At 42.1% G+C, this 16,147-nt stretch overlaps 1 protein-coding gene across 4 annotated transcripts in view; it reads right to left on the reverse strand.

Annotated features, from left to right (window-relative positions):
- Positions 1-14,773, reverse strand: part of KIF3A (kinesin family member 3A) — a 94,978-nt gene extending 80,205 nt beyond the window's left edge. For 2 of the 4 annotated variants that reach the window (XM_089909301.1, XM_022588770.2), the window contains exons 1-2: positions 14,618-14,766; positions 11,325-11,598 (exon numbers count right to left, since the gene is read on the reverse strand). In XM_089909301.1, coding sequence (XP_089765427.1) covers positions 11,325-11,598; positions 14,618-14,623 — 280 coding nt within the window. In that variant the 5' untranslated portion in view covers positions 14,624-14,766. Of the gene's footprint in view, positions 1-11,324; positions 11,599-14,617 lie in introns of all 4 variants that reach the window. The other 2 variants (XM_022588767.2, XM_089909302.1) reach the window with 2 other exon arrangements.
- Between the last annotated feature and the right edge of the window lie 1,374 nt (positions 14,774-16,147).

Here is a 16,147-nt window from a genome sequence, read left to right on the forward strand (position 1 = left end):
AAAAACATGACAACCCAAAACCTATGGGACGCAGCAAAAGCAGTTCTAAGAGGGAAGTTTACAGCAATTCAATCTCACCTCAAGAAACAAGAAAAATCTCAAATAAACAATCTAACCCTACACTTCAATCAACTAGAGAAAGAAGAACAAAGAAAACCCAAAGTCAGTAGAAAGAAAGAAATCATAAAGATCAGAGCAGAAATAAATGAAACAGAAATAAAGAAAACAATAGCAAAGATCAATAAAACTAAAAGATGGTTCTTTGAGAAGATAAACAAAATTGATAAACCCTTAGCCAGACTCGTCAAGAAAAAAAGGGAGAGGATGCAAGTCAATAAAATTAGAAATGAAAAAGGAGAAATCACAACTGACACTGCAGAAATACAAAGGATTATAAGAGACTACTACAAACAACTACATGCCAATAAAATGGACAACCACGAACAAATGAACAAATTCTTGGAAAGGTACAATTTTCCAAGACTGAACCAGGAAGAATTAGAAAATATAAACAGACATATCACAAGAAATGAAACTGAAACGGTAATTAAAAAGCTTCCAACCAACAAAAGTCCAGGACCAGATGGCTTCACAGGAGAATTCTATCAAACACTGAGAGAAGAGCTAAAACCCATCCTTCTCAAACTCTTCCAAAAAATTGCAGAGGGAGAAACACTCCCAAATTCATTCTACAAAGCCACCATCACCCTGATACCAAAATCAGAAAAAGATATCACAAAAACAGAAAATTACAGACCAGTATCACTGATAAACATAGGTGCAAAAATCCTGAACAAAAGCAAACATAATCCAACAGCACATTAAAAGGATCATACACCATGATCAAGTGGGATTTAACCCAGGGAAGCAAGGATTCTTCAGTATATGCAAATCAACCAAAGTCATACACCACGTTAACAAATTAAGGAATAAAAACCATATGGTCATCTCAATAGATGCAGAAAAAGCTTCTGACAAAATTCAACACCGATTTATGATAAAAACTCTCCAGAAAATGGGCATACAGGGAACCTACCTCAACATAATAAAGGTCATATATGACAAACCCTCAGCAAGCATCATACTCAATGGTGAAAAACTGAAAGCATTTCCACTAGGATTAGGAAGAAAACAAGGATGTCCACTCTCGCCACTCTTATCCAACACAGTTTTGGAAGTCCTAGCCACAGCAATCAGAGGAGAAAAAGAAATAAAAGGAATACAAATTGGAAAAGAAGTAAAACTGTCACTATTTGCCGATGACATGATACTATACATAGAAAATCCTAAAGATGCCACCAGAAAACTACTAGAACTAATCAATGAATTTGGTAAGGTTGCAGGATACAAAATTAATGCACAGAAATCTCTGGCATTCCTATACACCAACAGCGAAAAATCAAAAAGAGAAATTAAGGAAACACTCCCATTTATCACTCCAACAAAAAGAATAAAATACCTAGGAATAAACCCACATAAGGAGGCGAAAGACTTGTACTCAGAAAACTATAAAACACTGATGAAAGAAATCAAAGATGACATAAACAGATGCAGGAATATACCATGTTCTTCGATTGGAAGAATCAATGTTGTGAAAATGACTATACTACCCAAAGCAATCTACAGATTCAATGAAATCCCTATCAAACTGCCAATGGCATTCTTCACAGAATTAGAACAAAAAATCTTACAATCTGTATGGAAACACAAAAGACCCCAAATAGCCAAAGCAATCTTGAGAAAGAAAAATGGAGCTGGAGGAATCAGACTCCCTGACTTCAAACTATACGATAAAGGTAGAGTAATCAAGACAGTATGGTACTGGCAGGAAAACAGAAATATAGATCAATGGTACAGGACAGAATGCCCAGACATAAACCCACACATATATGGTCACCTAATTTATGACAAAGGTGGCAAGAACATACAAGGGAGAAAAGACAGCTGCTTCAATAAGTTGTGCTGGGAAAATTGGACAGCTACATGTAAAAGAATGAAATTAGAAAAACTTCTACTGGAGAGGGGGAAGATGGCGGAAGAGTAAGACGCAGAGATCACCTTCCTCCCCACAGATACACCAGAAATACATCTACACGTGGAACAACTCCTACAGAACACCTACTGAACACTGGCAGAAGACCTCAGACCTCCCAAAAGGCAAGAAACTCCCCATGTACAAAAGAATAAACAGAGACAAAAGAATAGGGATGGGACCTGCACCAGTGGAAGGGAGCTGTGAAGGAGGAAAGGTATCCACACACTAGGAAGCCCCTTCGCAGGCGGAGACTGCGGGTGGCGGACAGGGGAAGCTTCAGAGACGGGGAGGAGAGCACAGCAATAGGGGTGCAGAGGGCAAAGCGGAGAGATTCCCGCACAGAGGATCGATGCCGACGGGCACTCACCAGCCCGAGAGGCTTGTCTGCTCACCCGCTGGGGTGGACGGGTTTGGGAGCTGAGGTTCGGGCTTCGGTTGAAGTGCAGGGAAAGGACTGGGGTTGGCGGCGTGAAGACAGCATGCAGGGGGTTAGTGCATCACGGCTAGCCGGGAGGGAGTCTGGGGAAAAGTCTGGACCTGCCGAAGAGGCAAGAGACTTTTTCTTCCCTCTTGTTTCCTGGTGCACGAGGAGAGGGGATTAGGTGTGCTGCTTAAAGGAGCTCCAGAGACGGGCGCAAGCCGCAGCTAACAGCGCGGACCCCAGAGACGGGCATGAGACGCTAAGGCTGCTGCTGCTGCCACCAAGAAGCCTGTGTGCGAACACAGGTCCTATCCACACCTCCCTTCCGGGGAGCCTGTGCAGCCCGCCACTGCCACGATCCCGGGATCCAGGGACAACTTCCCCGGGAGAACGCAAGGCGTGCCTCAGGCTGGTGCAAGGTCCCGCCGGCCTCTGCCGCCTCAGGCTCGCTCCACATCCACACCCTTCCCTCCTCCCCCCCCCGCCCCCCGCCCCCCGGCCTGAGTGAGCCAGAGCCTCCGAGTCAGCTGCTCCTTTACCCCGTCCTGTCTGAGTGAAGAACAGACGCCCTCCGGCGACCTACAAGCAGAGGCAGGGCCAAATCCAAAGCTGAGCCACGGCAGCTGTGAGAGCAAAGAAAAGAAAGGGAAATCTCTCCTAGCAGCCTCAGGAGCAGTGGATTAAATCTCCACAATCAACTTGATGTACCCTGCATCTGTGGAATACATGAATAGACAATGAGTCATCCCAAATTGAGGAGGTGGACTTTGAGAGCAAGATTTATTATGTTTTCCCCCTTTTCCTCCTTTTTGTGAGTGTGTATGTGTATGCTTCTGTGTGAGATTTTGCCACAAGCTTTGCTTTCACCATTTGTCCTAGGGTTCTATCCGTCCGTTTTTTTTTTATTTAAAAAAATTTTTTTTAATATTTATTTTAATAACTTTATTTTATTTTATCTTACTTTATTTTCTTTTCTTTTAACCTCTTTCTTTCTTTCTACTTTTTCTCCCTTTTATTCTGAGCTGTGTGGATGAAAGGCTCTTGGTACTGCAGCCAGGAGTCAGTGCTGTGCCTCTGACGGGGGAGAGCCAACTTCAGGACACTGGTCCACAAGAGACCTCCCAGCTCCACATAATATCAAACAGTGAAAATCTCCCAGAGATCTCCATCTCAACACCAGCACCCAGCTTCACTCAACAACCGGCAAGCTACAGTGCTGGACACCCTATGCCAAACAACTAGCAAGAAAGGAACACAACACCACCCATTAGCAGAGACGCTGCCTAAGATCATAATAAGGCTACAGACACCCCAAAACACACCACCAGACGTTGACCTGCCCACCAGAAAGAAAAGATCCAGCCTCATCCACCAGAACACAGGCACTGGTCCCCTCCACCAGGAAGCCTACACAACCCACTGAACCAACTTTTGCCACTGGGGACAGACACCAAAAACAACAGGAACTACGAACCTGCAGCCTGCAAAACGGAGACCCCAAGCACAGTAAGATAAGCAAAATGAGAAGACAGAAAAACACACAGCAGATGAAGGAGCAAGATAAAAAACCCACCAGACCTAACAAATGAAGAGGAAATAGGCAGTCTACCTGAAAAAGAATTCAGAATAATGATAGTAAAGATGATCCAAAATCTTGGAAATAGAATAGAGAAAATGCAAGAAACATTTAACAAGGACCTAGAAGAGCTAAGATGAAACAAGCAACGATGAACAACACAATAAATGAAATTAAAAATACTCTAGATGGGATCAATAGCAGAATAACTGAGGCAGAAGAACGGATAAGTGAACTGGAAGATAAAATAGTGGAAATAACTACTGCAGAGCAGAAGAAAAAAGAATGAAAAGAACTGAAGACAGTCTCAGAGACCTCTGGGACAACATTAAACACACCAACATTCGAATTATAGGGGTTCCAGAAGAAGAAGAGAAAAAGAAAGGGACTGAGAAAATATTTGAAGAGATTATAGTTGAAAACTTCCCTAATATGGGAAAGGAAATAGTTAATCAAGTGCAGGAAGCACAGGGAGTCCCATACAGGATAAATCCAAGGAGAAGCACGCCAAGAAACATATTAATCAGACTGTCAAAAAATAAATACAAAGAAAACATATTAAAAGCAGCAAGGGAAAAACAACAAATAATACAAAAGGGAATCCCCATAAGATTAACAGCTGATCTTTCAGCAGAAACTCTGCAAGCCAGAAGGGACTGGCAGGACATATTTAAAGTGATGAAGGAGAAAAACCTACAACCAAGATTACTCTACCCAGCAAGGATCTCATTCAGATTTGAAGAAGAAATGAAAACCTTTACAGACAAGCAAAAGCTGAGAGAGTTCAGCACCACGAAACCAGCTTTACAACAAATGCTAAAGGAACTTCTCTAAGCAAGAAACACAAGAGAAGGAAATGACCTACAATAACAAACCCAAAACAATTAAGAAAATGGGAATAGGAACATACATATCGATAATTACCTTAAATGTAAATGCATTAAATGCTCCCACCAAAAGACACAGGCTGGCTGAATGGATACAAAAACAAGACCCATATATATGCTGTCTACAAGAGACCCACTTCAGACCTAGAGACACATAGAGACTGAAAGTAAGGGGATGGAAAAAGATATTCCATGAAAATGGAAACCAAAAGAAAGCTGGAGTAGCAATTCTCCTATCAGACAAAATAAACGTTTTATTTTATTTTATTTTTGCGGTACGCGGGCCCCTCACTTTTGTGGCCTCTCCCGTTGCGGAGCACAAGCTCCGGAGGCACAGGCCCAAGGGCCATGGCCCACGGGCACAGCCGCTCCGCAGCATGTGGGATCCTCCCAGACCGGGGCACGAACCCGTGTCCCCTGCATCAGCAGGCGGACTCTCAACCACTGTGCCAGCAGGGAAGTCTCGACTATTCGTGCCCCAGTCCAGGAGGATCCCACATGCCGTGGAGCGGCTGCACCCGTGGGCCATGGCCACTGGGCCTGCACCTCCGGATCCTGTGCTCCGCAACGGGAGAGGCCACAACAGTGAGGCGCCCGCGTACTGCAAAAAATAAATTAAAAATAAATAAATTAATTAATTAAAATAAAGACTATTAGAAGAGACAAAGAAGAACACTACATAATGATCAAGGGATCGATCCAAGAAGAAGATATAACAATTGTAAATATTTATTCACCCCACATAGAAGCACCTCAATACATAAGACAAATGCTAACAGCCATAAATGGGGAAATCGACAGTAACACATTCATAGTGGGGGACTTTAACACCCCATTTTTACCAATGAACAGACCATCCAAAATGAAAATAAATAAGGAAACACAAGCTTTAAATGATACATTAAACAAGATGGACTTAACTGATATTTATAGGACATTCCATCCAAAAACAACAGAATACACATTTTTCTCAAGTGCTCATGGAACATTCTCCAGGATAGATCATATCTTGGGTCACAAATCAAGCCTTGGTAAATTTAAGAAAATTAAATGGTATCAAGTATCTTTTCCGACAACAACGCTATGAGACTAGACAACAATTACAGGAAAAGATCTGTCAAAAATACAAACACATGGAGGCTAAACAATACACTACTTAATAACGAAGCGATCACTGAAGAAATGAAAGAGGAAATTTAAAAATATCTAGAAACAAATGACAATAGAGACACAACGACCCAAAACCTATGGGATGCGGCAAAAGCAGTTCTAAGAGGGAAATTTATAGCAATACAATCCTACCTTAAGAAACAGGAAACATCTCTAATAAACAACCTAAACTTGCACCTAAAGCAATTAGAGAAAGAAGAACAAAAAAAACCCCAAAGTTAGCAGAAGTAAAGAAATCATAAAGATCATATCAGAAATAAATGAAAAAGAAATGAAGGAAACGATAGCAAAGATCAATAAAACTAAAAGCTGGTTCTTTGAGAAGATAAACAAAATTGATAAACCATTAGCCACGCTCATCAAGAAAAAAAGGGAGAAGACTCAAATCAATAGAATTAGAAATGAAAAAGGAAAAGTAACAACTGACACTGCAGAAATACAAAAGATCATGAGAGATTACTACAAGCAACTCTATGCCAATAAAATGGACAACCTGGAAGAAACAGACATATCCTTAGAAATGCACAACCTGCCAAGACTGAATAAGGAAGAAATAGAAAATATGAACAGACCAATCACAAGCACTGAAATTGAAACTGTGATTTAAAATCTTCCAACAGGGCTTCCCTGCTGGCGCAGTGGTTGAGAGTCTGCCTGCTGATGCAGGGGACATGGGTTCGTGCCCCGGTCCAGGAAGATCCCACGTATCGCGGAGCAGCTGGGCCCGTGAGACATGGCCGCTGAGCCTGCGCGGCTGGAGCCTGTGCTCAACGTGAGAGGCCACAACAGTGAGAGGCCCGCGTGCCGCAAAGAAAAAAAAAAATCTTCCAACAAACAGAAGTCCAGGACCAGATGGCTTCACAGGCCAATTCTATCAAACATTTAGAGAAGAGCTAACACCTATCCTTCTCAAACTCTTCCAAAACATAGCAGAGGGAGAAACACTCCCAAACTCATTCTATGAGGCCAACATCACCCTGATACCAAAACCAGACAAGGATGTCACAAAGAAAGAAAACTACAGGCCTATATCACTGATGAACATAGATGCAAAAATCCTCACCAAAATGCTAGCAAACAGAATCCAACAGCACATTAAAAGGATCATACACCATGATCAAGTGGGGTTTATTCCAGGAATGCAAGGATTCTTCAATATACGCAAATCAATCAACGTGATACACCATTTAAGAAACTGAAGGAGAAAAACCATATGATCATCTCAACAGATGCAGAGAAAGCTTTCAACAAAATTCAACACCCATCTATGATAAAAACCCTGCAGAAGGTAGGCATAGAGGGAACTTTCCTCAACATAGTAAAGGCCATATATGACAAACCCACAGCCAACATCATCCTCAATGGTGAAAAACTGAAAGAATTTCCACTAAGCTCAGGAACAAGACAAGGTTGCCCACTCTCACCGATCTTATGCAACACAGTTTTGGAAGTTTTAGCCACAGCAATCAGAGAAGAAAAGGAAATAAAAGGAATCCAAATCAGGAAAGAAGAAGTAAATCTGTCACTGTTTGCAGATGACGTGATACTATACACAGAGAATCCTAAAGATGCTACCAGAAAACTACTAGAGCTAATCAATGAATTTGGTAAAGTAGCAGGATACAAAATTAATGCACAGAAATCTCTGGCATTCCTATACACTAATGATGAAAAATCTGAAAGTGAAATCAAGAAAACACTCCCATTTACCATTGCAACAAAAGAATAAAATATCTAGGAAAAAACCTGCCTAAGGAGACAAAAGACCTGTATAAGACACTGATAAAAGAAATTAAAGATGATACAAATAGATGGAGAGATATACCATGTTCTTGGAATGGAAGAATCAACATTGTAAAAATGACTCTACTACCCAAAGCAATCTACAGATTCAATGCAATCCCTATCAAACTACCAATGGCATTTTTCACAGAACTAGAACAAAAAAATTCACAATTTGTATGGAAACACAAAAGACCCCGAATAGCCAAAGCAATCTTGAGAACGAAAAACGCAGCTGGAGGAATCAGGCTCCCTGACTTCAGACTATACTACAAAGCTACAGTAATCAAGACAGTATGGTACTGGCACAAAAACAGAATTACAGATCAATGGAACAGGATAGAAAGCCCAGAGATAAACCCATGCACATATGGTCACCTTATCTTTGATAAAGGCAGCAAGAATGTACAGTGGAGAAAGGACAGCGTCTTCAATAAGTGGTGCTGGGAAAACTGGACAGCTACATGTAAAAGTATGAGATTAGAACACTCCCTAACACCATACACAAAAATAAGCTCAAAATGGATTAAAGACCTAAATGTAAGGCCAGAAACTATCAAACTCTTAGAGGAAAATGTAGGCAGAACACTTTATGATATAAATCACAGCAAGATCCTTTTTGACCCATCTCCTACAGAAATGGAAATAAAAACAAAAATGAACAAATGGGACCTAATGAAACTTAAAAGCTTTTGCACAGCAAAGGAAACCATAAAGAAGACCAAAAGACAACCCTCAGAATGGGAGAAAATATTTGCAAATGAAGCAACTGATAAAGGATTAATCTCCAAAATTTACAAGCAGCTCATGCAGCTCAATAACATAAAAACAAACAACCCAATCAAAAAATGGGCAGAACACCTAAATAGACATTTCTCCAAAGAAGATATACAGATTGCCAACAAACACATGAAAGAATGCTCAACATCATTAATCATTAGAGAAATGCAAATCAAAACTACAATGAGATATCATCTCACACTGGTCAGAATGCCCATCATCAAAAAATCTACAAACAATAAATGCTGGAGAGGGTGTGGAGAAAAGGGAACCCTCTTGCACTGTTGGTGGGAATGTAAATTGATACAGCCACTATGGAGAACACTATGGAGGTTCCTTAAAAAACTACAAATAGAACTACCATACGACCCAGCAATCCCACTACTGGGCATATACCCTGAGAAAACCATAATTCAAAAAGAGTCATGTACCAAAATGTTCACTGCAGCTCTATTTACAATAGCCAGGACATGGAAGCAACCTAAGTGTCCATCAACAGATGAATAAAGATGATGTGGCACATATATACAATGGAATATTACTCAGCCATAAAAAGAAATGAACTTGAGTTATTTGTAGTGAGGTGGATGGACCTAGAGTCTGTCATACAGAGTGAAGTAAGCCAGAAAGAGAAAGACAAATACCGTATGCTAACACATATATATGGAATCTAAGAAAAAAAGTCATGAAGAACCTAGGGGTAAGACGGGAATAAAGACACAGATCTACTAGAGAATGGACTTTAGGATATGGGGAGGGGGAAGGGTAAGCTGTGACAAAGTGAGAGAGTGGCAGGGACACATATACACTACCAAATGTAAAATAGATAGCTAGTGGAAAGCAGCTGCATAGCACAGGGAGATCAGCTCGGTGCTCTGTGACCACCTAGATGGGTGGGATAGGGAGGGTGGGAGGGAGGGAGACGCAAGAGGGAAGAGACATGGGAACATATGTATATGTATAACTGATTCACTTTGTTATGAAGCAGAAACAAACACACCATTGTAAAGCAATTATACTCCAATAAAGATGTAAAAAAAAAATTAAACTTCTAGATATCTCAATCAAAAAATGTAAAAAAATAAAAAATTAAAAAATAAAAGAATGAAATTAGAACACTGCCTAACACCATACACAAAAATAAACTCCAAATGGATTAAAGACTTAAATGTAAGAACAGACACTATAAAACTTTTAGAGGAAAACACAGGAAAACCACTCTTTGACATAAACCACAGCAAGATCTTTTTGGACCCACTTCCTAGAGTAACAAATAAAAACAAAAATAAACAAATGGAACGTAATTAAACTTAAAAGCTTTTGCACAGAAAAGGAAACCATAAAGAAGGCCAAAAGACAACCCTCAGAATGGGAGAAAATATTTGCAAATGAAACAACAAATGATTAATCTCCAAAATATACAAACAGCTCATGGAGCTCAATATCAAGAAAACAAACAATCCAGTTAAAAAATGGGCAGAAGACCCAATAGACATTTCAACAAGGAAGACATACAGATGGCCAAGAGGCACATTAAAAGATGCTCAACATCACTAATTATTAGAGAAATGCAAATCAAAACTACAATGAGGTATCACCTCACGCCGGTCAGAATGGCCATTATCAAAAAAGCTAGAAACAATAAATGCTGGAAAGGGAACCCTCCTACACTGTTGGTGGGAATGTAAATTGATACAACCACTATGGAAAACAGTATGGAGGTTCGTCAAAAAACTAAAAATAGAACTACCATATGACGCAGCAATCCCACTACTGGGCATATACCCTGAGAGAATCATAATTCAAGAAGATACATGGACCACAATGTTCAGTGCAGCACTATTTACAATATCCAGGACATGGAATCAACCTAAATGTCCATCGACCAATGAATGGAAAAAGACGATGTGGCACATATATACAATGGCATATTGCTCAGCTATAAAAAGAAACGAAACTGAGTTATTTGTAGTGAGGTGGATGGACCTAGAGTCTGTCATACAGAGTAAAGTAAGTTAGAAAGAGAAAAACAAATACAGTATGCTAATGCATATATATGGAATCTAAAAAAAAAAAAAAAATGGTAGTGATGAACCTGGTTGCAGGGCAGGAATAAAGAGGTAGACATAGAGAATGGACTTGATGACATGGGGTGGGAGGGGAAGCCGGGGCGAAGTGAGAGTGGCATCGACGTATATACACTACCGAATGTAAAAGTAGTTGGCTGGTGCGAAGTAGCAGCATAGCACACGGAGATCAGCTCTGTGTTTGGCAATGACCTAGAGGGGTGAGGCAGGGAGGATGGGAAGGAGGCTCAAGAGGGAGGAGGGGCTTCCCTAGTGGCGCAGTGGTTGAGAGTCCACCTGCCGATGCAGGGGACACGAGTTCGTGTCCTGGTCCGGGAAGATCCCACATGCCGCGGAGCGGCTCGGCCCGTGAGCCATGGCCGCTGAGCCTGCGCGTCCGGAGCCTGTGCTCCGCAATGGGAGAGGTCACAACAGTGAGAGGCCCGCGTACCGGGAAAAAAAAAAAAGAGGGAGGGGATCCGGGGACATGTGTATGTATATGGCAGATTCCCTTTCTTGTGCAACAGAAGCTAACACGGTATTGTGAAGCAATTATGCTCCAATAAAGATCTATTTTTAAAAAAAGTAAACTATATAAAGTACTCACCATTGTAGCCTTCAAGAACAGAATCAATAATAGGTCTGGCAGTTAAGTTATAAACATCTAGTTGTTTACTCTCTGGTCCAAAAACAGTATCAAAAGTAAACGTCTTTGGAGGTTCATTGGAAGAATCAGTCTTATGTACAGTGATAGTTCCCCTCATCTCATCCACACTGACAGCCTGCTTGTAGCACATTGATTTCTCTCTGTCATTGAGGGGCCGGCACCTAACCACCACCTTCACATTATCGCAGCTTTCCGGCTTCTCTGATTTATTGATCTGGTGGAGAAAATATTTACAAACAACAAAAAGAACATTTACTTTTACCTTCAACAGATTAAATTTAAATTTTGAAAAAGGCTACTTTGGCATCCTAGTGCCTTGCATACGTTAAGCACTTCATAAATAGTTGTTAAATGCAATTAAAGACCTTACAGATATATAGAAAAAGCTTATTTAAAAAGATATGAAAATAGTTTCTTTTACAATACAAATGAGGGGAGAGGAAATCTTATTTACATTTACAGTTAATGCTATTCAGGCAGAAAATGAGAGAGTATATTAGAGACTTGTCTTTCTGCACAAAGTCCCTGACTTGCTCTGAGTTTCCTGCCTGTAGGAAAACACGTGTGAATATGGTTAATAACTTTAATCAAGAATCTAGTAATAGGTCCTCTGCTCCCCCTGAGACTTTTAGTTTTATTGATATTTTCTACAATGCATTAGTAAAAAAATTTTTTATCAAATAATATATCCAGGGCTTCCCAGGTGGCACAGTGGTTAAGAATCTGCCTGCCAATGCAGGGGACACGGGTTCGAGCCCTGGTCCGGGAAGATCCTACATGCCGAGGAGCAACTAAGCCCATGTGCTACAACTAAGCCTGTGCTCTAGAGCCTGAGAGCCACAACTACTAAAGCCCTCGAGCCTAGAGCCCGTGCTCCACAACAAGAGAAGCCACTGCAGTGAGAAGCCTGCTCAACCCAACGAAGATCCAATGCAGCCAAAAAGTAAAAATAAATTAATTAATTAAAAAAAAATATATATATAGTCTACTTTTTCTATAGAAGACAAGAGAAAGACAGAAAAGAAAGCCCAGTGGCAGAAAAATGTTTTAGCTTGACTCTAACCTTATGAACATTTGTAAAGTTTCAAATTTTGAAATTTTATGATTAAGAATCTATATTAAAATACAATTATTAAAGTGAAGAAGTTCAACAGTTTGAACAGATATTAAATTCCTACTGTTTCAGATACTCTTCTAAGCATTAGAGAAACAAACGTGAGCCACTGTCATTGACAAGGAACAGATTATATCAATTCAACACACTTCTTTCCATCTCTACTTTCAGCACCTTATTCTAGGTCACCATTATCTCGCCCCGAATTATAAGAGACTCCTACCTGTACTACTGTATCTAATTAGGTTCCCCTATAGTCTGTTCTCTACTTGGCAGTCAGTTTCAACACAAATCTAATTATGTCACTCTCCTACTTAAAACTCCTCAATGGTTTCCCACAGATCCTGGGATGAAGATCGAAATCCTTCAGGGGGTGTGTAAGATCTGGTTCTGGCCCATGTCTACTTCTCCAGTTTTATTTCACAAGCTTGGCTTTCTTAGCCACAGCCACACTGGCTTTCTTTTAGGCCTTTTCTTGTCACCATGATCCCTCTCACCACACTCCTTCCCAGGTGCTGTTCCTTATGCCTAGAACATCCCCCACCCTCCTCTTCACTTACTCTGCAGACCTCAGCTCAATAGCCCCTTCATCTGGGAAGACTTCCCTGATTAGGTCAAATCCTTGTATAGGCCCTGATAGCACCCTTCAATCTCCTTCTCCATCGGTTACAATTTTACTTTTTTTTTTTTGGCTCCTTATTTGATTAATGTCTGTGTCTCTATTTAACCCATAAGTTCCAAACTGGTAGTCAGTCAAGGGGCTGAATTCAGCCCACAAATGTCTTTTGCTTGGCTTATATTATTTAAAAATCTTTTGAATTAGTTGCTAAAAATTAAAACTTGAGCAATTTCACAAAAATAACAATTTCTAGATTCTCTTGGAAAAAACAGATGATCTGACATCTGTAGGTCAGCACTCCTACATGGCGACACTTAATTCACCAGAATCTATTTTTATCTATTGTATGCCACCCATCCACTTCATTCATTAATGTTAAGTGTCTTTGTCCCTGTATGTATGTATGGTTTTCACCTCCACCCTAGAAGGCAAGGGTCTCTCTTCTCAAGTTCAAGAACCTGGCTGGTTTTGCTCAATATTGTATCTCCAGTGCCTAGCATGGGGCTGGTGCCCAATAACTGTTGAATGAATTGATAAATAGAAAGCAACAAGTAACAAATATTAAGCATTTAATGCTAAAAGTCAAGCACTGTCCTTCAAGTCTCCTGCGCATTCTTATCTCATCCTGATAACCCCAGAAGGAAAAGTTTAATTACATAGGAACGAAGGGCCCAGAAAGATTAAATAATTATCCAAGGCTTCGCAACCAGTAAATAACCAGCCACTGCTCAACTGTTCTTCATTACCCTATAATGGACTTACTACGCCTCCTTATTAGGTGCACGATAACAATCTGTGATATCCTACAAGACAAACATACCACCACCCACCACGCACCCCCCTCACGTAAATAGCCGGCCGCAGCTCAAGTGTTCTCCATGACCCTATATTGGACTTACGACGGCCCCTTATTAAGTGCAAGTTAACAGTCTGTGAAACCCTACAAGACAAACATACCGCCACCCACCACTCACTCCCCTCACACACAAAGACACCTACGGGTTACATTCTGCACTGTAAGCTAGAGCGCTACGAGAGGAATGACAGCTCGAGTCAGCAGCCTGGGGTAGAGGCAGACTGCCCGTGCTTTGCTGCCTTCCAGAGCTTGGCTCCTCGGCGTAGAGACCCCACGGGGTGCGAGGCATCAAAACCCGACCCTCCGCGGTTGCTCCTAGAGGCCCTACCCAGCGGACAGGGCTGGGAGCGAGAGCGCATCCTCTGGCACAGTGCCTTTATGTCAAGCAGCCCAGGCCTTGCGGGATGCAGCAGCAACGAAGACCGCAAGGCCTGCCGCGGGCCCCTCCCAGGGTCGGCTGGACCCCCCCAGTCCAGGGCCCACCCGCCTGGCTCCCCAACCGCTTCGCCCGCCCGGCACTGCCCTGCCCTGCCCCGCCCCACCCCGGCCTCCCGCCTGCTCTGCGCCTCCATGGTAACGGCCGCGCCCCCCGGCCAGGCCGCAGGGATGAGGAGAAACCCCAGCGGATGAGTGACCCTACTCACCGGCATCGTTGCTTCCTCCCGTGCTCGGCGGACGTCCCCACCCGGGGTGCAGTCCAATGACGCCGGGTTCGCAGGAGAGGCGGGTCAGAGATTATCGAAAGACCGCCCGGGCGCTCCCGAGACTGCGGCTCCTCTGGAGAGAGCGCGCTGTGCGCAGGCGCACTCCGAGCTCGCCCCGCCCCATCCCCTTGCCCGAGGCGTCTTCGGTCTCTTGCATTGCGCCTGCGCCGAGACTTTCGGAGTCCGTCTCCTAGGACGCCAGACTGAGGCTGCGCGTGCGCAATGCCGCCATTCCACTGTGTTGGAAATCTGGCCTGATTCTGGGCTGGGAGACCTGCCTACCACCGCGGCGTGGGGAGGAGGAGGCAATCCTAGACGGCAACGCCCATCTTCTAGTACTTGCAATAGTCCGAATACTAAAAACAACGATAGCAATTGTACATTGTGTCCCCTTTGAAGAGCCAAAAACTTTACATACATTATTGCGCTTGATTGCCGACTTGTTTATCACCTGTCTCACCATTAGGTGAGGTCTTGAGGGACTTTGTCGGTATTCTCACATTACCTCCAGAGCCTAGAATACGACCTGGCACAGAGTAAGTTTTCAATAAATATTCGTGAAAGAAAGAATGATCTATCCTCTTTCTTGTCCGAACCTGTCTCTGAACACCACTCTGCTTGGATGTGTAACAGACATTGCAAGTTTATCGTGTCCAAAATTGAAACGTTGATTCCCGCTTCCCATCCCCTGGTAGTACCCACATCACCCCTGTCAAACATAAAATAAATAAATAAGTAATTTAAAAGGCTAATCGCAATAAATGTAAGCTGAATTCTGACAATTTATCAGGTCAAAACCACAGTCTTTTTCCCTCATACTCAATACCCAACCTTTCTATAGAACTAGTTGTCTCTATCTTCAGAATAGAACCAGAATCCGACCACTTCTACCACCACCATCTCTCACCTGTGTTACTAAACAGCTCAGAACTGGTTTCCTTGCAGTTCATCCTTGCCATCCTAGTCTACTTTCAACACAGAAGCCAGAGGGCTGGTGTTAAAACATGAATCAGATACTGTCTTTTCTCCGTTCAAAACCTGCCAATGATTTCTCATCTCACAGAGTAAAAGTCACAGGCCCTCTCCCGGTTTCCTGCAATGTTCTCTCTTACTCATTATTGCAAGCTATCCCCCTTGCACCAGCTCCACCTGGCCTCCTGGATTCATCTGACATTGCAGGCATGGTTTCCTGTTAGAATACAAGGGCTTTTATGCTTGCAGTAGGAGCTAATAAAGATACTTAGTGTCAGCATACTGTTTTAAGTGCTTTAATTCCTTTTTAAATTATTAATTCAATTTACATTATAACCTTTTGAAATAGGTACTATTAGTCATTTTAATAGAAAACAGGAGTAACTATTTCACAGATTTAAAAAACTGAAGCATAGAGCCATTAAGTAACTTGTCCAAGGTCATAGCTACAGGCAATGACAAAGGCCAGATCCAAATCCAGGCCCTGGAAAGCTCCCC

The sequence above is a fragment of the Delphinapterus leucas genome, chromosome 3 (assembly GCF_059928025.1).
Source record: "Delphinapterus leucas isolate spDelLeu-1000000601 "Yukka" chromosome 3, BTC_Dleu_Yukka2, whole genome shotgun sequence".
Lineage (NCBI taxonomy): Eukaryota > Metazoa > Chordata > Mammalia > Artiodactyla > Monodontidae > Delphinapterus > Delphinapterus leucas.